Source organism: Aedes aegypti, chromosome 2 (genome assembly GCF_002204515.2).
Source record: "Aedes aegypti strain LVP_AGWG chromosome 2, AaegL5.0 Primary Assembly, whole genome shotgun sequence".
NCBI classification, from domain to species: Eukaryota; Metazoa; Arthropoda; class Insecta; order Diptera; family Culicidae; genus Aedes; species Aedes aegypti.
The window spans coordinates 84,861,072-84,868,200 of NC_035108.1; the positions used below are offsets into that span (position 1 = coordinate 84,861,072).

General features: G+C 42.5%; 1 protein-coding gene across 1 annotated transcript; it reads left to right on the top strand.

The window, feature by feature from the left end:
* Positions 1-1,920: 1,920 nt before the first annotated feature.
* On the top strand, positions 1,921-4,678 carry LOC5568297 (innexin inx4). Its single transcript, XM_001652124.2, has 3 exons — positions 1,921-2,326; positions 3,436-3,627; positions 3,698-4,678. The coding sequence occupies exons 1-3, from the start codon at positions 2,077-2,079 to the stop codon at positions 4,423-4,425; spliced, it is 1,170 nt and encodes a 389-aa protein (XP_001652174.1). The 5' UTR covers positions 1,921-2,076; the 3' UTR covers positions 4,426-4,678.
* The last annotated feature ends 2,451 nt before the right edge of the window (positions 4,679-7,129 follow it).

Here is a 7,129-nt window from a genome sequence, read left to right on the forward strand (position 1 = left end):
CCCGATCAGCTGATTTGAGACGTCATTTGAATAGGCCTATTTTCTAAGGGTTCATTCAAATATTACGTAACGCAACATTTTCCAACTTTTGACCCCCTCCCTCCCCTACGTAACAGATTTTGTATGGAAAATTTTAGATTTTTGTATGACCCGTAACACTATGTAAGACCCCCTCCCTCCCCCTATTGCGTTACGTAATATTTGAATGAATCCTAAAGTCCTGCTCGGATAACTTTTGGCTTATACACTGAGAAAAATCTACACGTCAAGGTCGTGTGTTTTACTTATAGATTTGCGCAATGAGGAAAACCACATGATTTGAGTGTGGTAGCCATATGGATTTCATCATTGATTTCACGGTATAATAACATGTGTATCAACATTAGGTTGTCATGTGAAACAAACATGAATTTCCAAATATTAAATCATGAAAACCAACTGATTTGCTTATTGAATTCGAAATGTAGTAGCTTTAGATAGTCATGTGTGATAGAACATAAATGTCAAGGGACTGCAAGAAGAAATTTGGTAGCTCCCCAAAATATGGATCCGAGACTCCTCTGCTTGTCGCAAGCTCTCTTGATTTTTTTTTCAAACCCGTGAGCCAGCAACAAGCGGGGCTCCGCAAATACATAATTTGGGAAGCCAGGGATAAGCATATTTCATTTTTTCGAAACTGAAAGCCAGGAAAATCTGTTAGTGGAATCCGATTTTTCTACTAAACTATACATTAATCAATGTTTTCTTATAGAAAGGTAGAACTCTCGTATATCGGTCAACTTCACTAATAAAAGAAAAATCGAATTCACAAATTTTCATCAACACTTTCAGCTTCAAAATTTGCTTCTTCTCTTTGGAAGCATGATGATGACTGTCGTTCGACACGAGGTCCAACCGCAATTCAGTTCACTATGCATCCCATGGGTTGATCACAAACAATTTAGAAGCTTTGAACATGGAAATCGATAGCATAGCTCATGGATTTCATCATAACAATCTCATTGCGCAAATCAATGAATCGACCAACTTGAACATGATGATTATGACACAAGATAACCATAAGCAAAACACACTGAATCCGTGTTGGAGTGATGATCTATGCGTCCATAGGCCTATTCAAATGACGTCTCAAATCAGCTGATCGGGAAGCACTTTGACATTTCTTCTATGAAAATGACAGGCCCGTGTTAGCACCGGTCCTCCACCGATGTAAACAAATGCATAGACGGATCTGTCACATGAAAAGGCCTATAGGTTGACACATACGAATCTGAAGAGAAAGCTTTGGGAACTTATGTGGAAAAAATATGGAATCCCTGTTGTCGGTTGATGAATCAATCCATGAAGCAAAACACAGGAATTTAATGTGTAACACACACGAAGTTTGCAAGAAAATCATAGCAAATCGATATGGACGTTCATGAATCGATCCATAATTTTAAACACACAGATCGAGCGTGCACGGAGAAATATTATTACCTAATTTTTTAGTTTACTTTACCCAAAATTAAGTATATCGATTATAGTTTCAACCCAAAATCTCTCGGTTTTCTCTTTCTCCCACACGAATGTTGTCAAAAATAGAGAGAGCTGCATCTACCCAATGGGGGTACTTTGGCCCAATAAGCCAAATTTGGGTAAATGCAACTTTTCTTATGTTTGGGTCGAAAGAACTCAATTTTGCGTTAAATCAACCCAAAATTGAGTATATTTTTCTAATGGAATTAAAGCCAAACTACCTAGTGGGGACCTTGGAAATTTAGCCAAAATTGAGTTATTGGGCTCAACTACGGAATTGCGTTGAAACAACCCAAAATTGAATTCCGTCTCCGTGTGTGGATTTTTATCAGTGTAGGGATGTCTCATATTGAAAGTAGCCGATTCGTTAAAATGATCGACTATTTCACGGCTAACGACAACCCCACCTCAATCCAAACTCGTTCTCCATCTTTTGCTTCCCAGACGACGGCAAGCTGTGTAGTGTTGAAGTGAAAAGTGCTTGAAATGTGATTTTTTGAAACGATAAATACCTACAACAAATACCGAAAAAAGAAACGTTCAAACCCCTAAATCATCATGCTGGAAATCACCAAGTCCTTGCGGGATATTCTCGTGCCCAAATCATTCGACTCGACCAACACGGTTTGGCGCCTCCACAGCCGGATCACCGTGTACATGTTGGTCTTTTTCACCATCCTGCTGTCGGCCCGGTCTTATTTTGGGGAACCGATCGAATGCATCAGCTCGGCAGCACCCACCGTTAGGGCCAGTCTACACAGCTTCTGTTGGACACTGGGAACGTACATCAGCCGCGATCCGAATTTTGGTAAGTGAGACAACGAAATTCGGCATGATGCCAGGTTAGGTACATAAGCATTAGGGTGTGTCAATATTTCACTTGAGGGCTCAATACATCATAGGATGTTTATAAGCAGAATTCTAACGTAACATTTGAAAAGGCCCTAACTGCAAAATGTAAACAATCTCGATTTTTCATTATTTTATTTATTTTCATAAATTATCCCTACATATTCTCACGGACATGCAAAATGCATTTTTAGAGGTAAATTTATTCAAATTTTAAAAGGGCCTATCTGAAAATGGTAAACCGAAGAGGGCCTATCTGGAAATCTACATCAAAATCAGATAGACCTTTTCATATACTTTTCATTTTCTCTCATATTTTGGGCTGTTTTTTTTTGGGTGGGGATTGCTCATCAAATTGTAATTGTAATTGTAATTTATTGGCAATACGATAACATGTTAGTATTTACACTTTAAATCATGTCAAGGAACAAATCTTCCGGTTCACCTCATAGTTACATACTATTTGGTGCTGGGTGTAGTTCTTGTTTTTCCAGCTGTATTGAAAAGCGTGAGCCATAGTCTTTGGCATACAATCGGACCTTTTTTACCAGAAAAGAACCGAAATGTCTAACGACGACCGGTGTTTTTCTCTAGCGAAGTATTTGAAAATCAGCTATTTTTTTTAAACTTTATTTGTGTGAATTATCCGGCAAGTTCTTCACTCGAAACGTTAACATTGAGAAATTTTCGATTGAAGATTCTACACCATATTTATAATTCCTATTTTAAGGTGAAGATGAATCGAAGCCAAACCTCCCCAGACCAAGAACACAGGGTTTGACGGTGCCAAAGTAGAAGGTGCAGCATAAAAATACCCGTCCTTGAAACATATCACCTTCCCAATACTTTGGCACACCTCTAACGGTTCATGATTTATCATGAAACGGCTGCATTCAGGCGGAGGATCTGTTAATATGTTTCGGCACATTATCGGGTCCTCTTCGAACGGAGGGCCCGGCAGGGCTCAGTAGTTACTTATGAACCTGTGCTGGTTGGTGATGGTTCAGTTCGTTTACACAAGCTGTACAATCCTCCTTAATGATTTTTTTTTGTATTTTGACCCACCAGTGGAAGCCAGCTGGGACATCATCGAAATAGGAACGCACATGGGTCACATTCCCAAAGAAGAACGACTCTACCAGAAGTACTACCAGTGGGTTCCGTTCCTGTTGGCCATTCAGGCATTCCTGTTCTCGTTCCCCAAACACTTGTGGCGATTTTGCGAACGCGGTCGTCTTGAAACGTTGTGTCACAATCTGAGTAAGTATGAAAACCATGAATTTCTTAAGGTTAGAATGAATCCCGAAATGATACTATCACCATGTTCCAGCTTCTATCCTTTCACCTGGTGCGTGGACTCGGAAGCGTAAAGCCTTAACTCTACTTTATTTGACCCAAGAGAGCCGCAAGGGACACAACAAATACGCATTGATTTTTATCGGATGTGAGATTCTCAACTTTTTCATAGTCCTCCTGAACATGTTCTTGATGAACTTCTTGTTCGGAGGTTTTTGGGCCAGTTACCAACCGGCCATTCAGGCACTGCTTTCACTGGACATGAACGCCTGGACTTCGTATAATTCTCTGGTCTTTCCGAAGCTGGCCAAATGTGACTTCAGCTATATTGGCCCAAGTGGATCCAAGCAAAACTTTGATGCCCTGTGCCTTCTGCCGCAGAACATCGTCAACGAGAAAATCTTCGCCTTCCTGTGGCTTTGGTTCATTGTGCTGGCCGTCGTATCCGGTGTGCAACTGTGCTACAGGCTGGCGCAGCTTTCCTGCCGCAGCGTTCGGTTCCAACTGTTGTTCAGCTTGTTGGACCCAATCAGCTACCATCGTTTGAAGCGAGTTGTCCGGGAAGCCAACATCGGATACTGGTTTCTACTGTACCAAATGGCTCGCAACATCAATAAGGGTGTGATGAGGGAAATCATCCGGGATCTGTCCAGAATCGATCAAGAGCTAAACATGTCGAAATCGAACGTAAATGAGCTGCAATTGGAGGTCGAGGCCGAGGATGAATTGGAGGAGATTGAAGATGACGAGGCAACGGTGTGATCGATAAAAGTATCGTCCTAAGACTTATTCAGAAGTGTGGCCCAAGGAGAGAAGGTACCACGAAATCAATTGAATTATTATTGAGTTGAGTTTCTGTTTTGTTGTGTAAATAATTGAACTGGTGAGGGGTTTTTCTTTTTATATTGACGTCGTTCATATGCCAATCCAAGCGACATATTGTTGTACTAATGTGTTCCTTATAGGCTTAAGGAAACTTATATTGCAAATATAGAATAAAGTATGTGAAACATAAGAGGTTTTCAGGATTTGTATAATTACAAATTGTTCACAAACAATAAGTGAGGTCACGTGGTCAGGGCTGGTAGTTACTCTTATTTAGAGACCGTAAGTCTCTTAAAATTCTCTTTTCTTAATGGAAGGTCTCTGAAGTCTTTATTTTAGCCTAAAAGTCTTATATTTTTCCTTGTAGTTAATATTATTATTTTTCTTTATTGGAGAGACACTATTAGCTTCAGTAATTGCCACTGGGTTTACTCTGAAATATTTTTAGAGAACTATCCCAGGATTTCCTCTAGAGATTTTCCATTACTTCTTCCACCGATTTCGTCAGTTGTAATACATTGATTTCTACTTCCAAGAACATCAACAAGGGCTTATTCCAAAATTTTAGAATAAATTGGTTTAGGGAACGACCAGACGGAAACGGTAACAGCAGACCCGCCTCTTTCGGGAGAAAAAAAACGCCGCCTGGAGGAGACAAGGTGCGAGGAGATGAAACAGTTGAGCCGGTCTTAAGAGACGCGGAAAATCTATCATAAGCTCAACGCATTCCGCAATGGTTTCGTACCGCTAGCCGAGGTGTGCAGGGATAAGGATGGGAGCATCTTGACGGACGAACGTGCGGTGATCGAAAGGTGGAAACAGCACTTCGACGAACACTTGAATGGCGCTGAGAGTGCAGGCAATGAAGGTCGAAACAACGGAGACGCAGGAAATGCTTGGAAATCAATCAGCCTCCACTTTGAGAGAGGTCAAGTAAAGTCAGTAAAGCAGCTGGTAATGATGGTATCGGAACTGAACTCATAAAGATTTGCACGGAGAGGTTGACCATTCAGCTGCATCGGCTGATAGGCAGAATCTGGAAAAGTGAACAGCTTCCGGAGGAGCAGAAGGAAGGGGTAATATGCCCCATCTACAACAAACACGACAAGTTAGATTGTGAACTTCCGAGTGATCATCTTTTTAAATATTTACTTACTTTTGCTGGCTCTACGTCCTTCAAGGCATGACCTGCGCCACAATGTTACGCCAATTAACTCGGTCCATGGCTGATATCCTCCAATTTCTCGATCGTCCCACCCTTCCAAGATCCTGCTCCACTTGGTCCAAACACCTAGCTCGTTGCGCTCCCCTTCGTCTTGTACCGGCCGGATTTGAGGTGAACATCATTTTTGCGGGATTGTTGTCCAGCATTCTCACAACGTGTCCCGCCCATCGTACCCTTCCAGCTTTGGCGACTTTCTGGATACTGGGTTCACCGTATAGTTGCGCAAGCTCGTGGTTCATTCTTCTCCTCCATACGCCGTTCTCACATACTCCGCCGAAGATCGTCCTAAGCACACGTCGTTCAAAAACTCCTAGCGCTTGCAGGTCCTCTTCGAGCATTGTCCACGTCTCATGCCCGTAGAGGACTACCGGTCTTATTAGCGTCTTGTGCATGGTACACTTAGTACGGAAATGAAGTTTACCAGACCGCAAGGTCTTGTGGAGTCCGTAGTAAGCACGACTTCCGGCAATGATACGTCTTCGAATTTCTCTGCTGCAGTTGTTATCCGACGTTATCAATGATCCGAGATAGACAAATTCGTCCACCACCTCGAACTTATCCCCGTCGATCGTCACGCGTCTGCCATTGCGAGCTCCATCGCGCTCGTTTGCTTCAACCAGCAGATATTTCGTCTTCGACGTATTTACCTTCAATCCAACCCGATCTGCTTCACGTTTCAGCCTGGTATACTGTTCAGAAACCACCTGGAACGTTCTTCCGACAATGTCCACGTCGTCAGCAGAGCAGATGAACTGGCTGGATTTATTGAACATCGTGCCCCGCATGTTGAAGCCCGCCCGTTTCATAACACCTTCTAGCGCAATATTGAACAGGAGGCAGGAAAGACCATCGCCTTGTCGAAGTCCTTTGCGTGTTTCAAACGGGTCCGATAATGTACCCGATATCTTCACACAGCACTGTACAGTGTACACTATCCATCGTTGCTTTGATCTGCCTAGTCAGTTCCCCGGGAAAACCATTTTCGTCCATAATCTTCCATAGCTCTTCGCGGTCGATGGTATCATAGGCCGCTTTGAAATCGATGAATAGGTGGTGCGTAGGGACTTGAAATTCGCGACACTTTTGGAGGATTTGCCGTAACATAAAGATTTTGTCTGTCGACGATCGCCCGTTTACAAAACCGGCTTGATAACTTCCAACAAATCTGCTTACCAGTGGCGATAAACGGCGGAAGATGATCTGGGAAAACATTTTAAAGGCTGCGTTCAGAATGGTGATCGCTCGATAGTTCTCACATTCTAACTTGTCACCCTTTTTGTATATTGAGTATATTATTCCCTCCTTCCATTCCTCCGGTAGCTGTTCTGTATCCCCGATCCTGGCTATCAATCGGTGCAGACAAGTGGCCAACCTGTCCGGGCCCATTTTAATAAGTTCCGCTCCAATACCATCCTT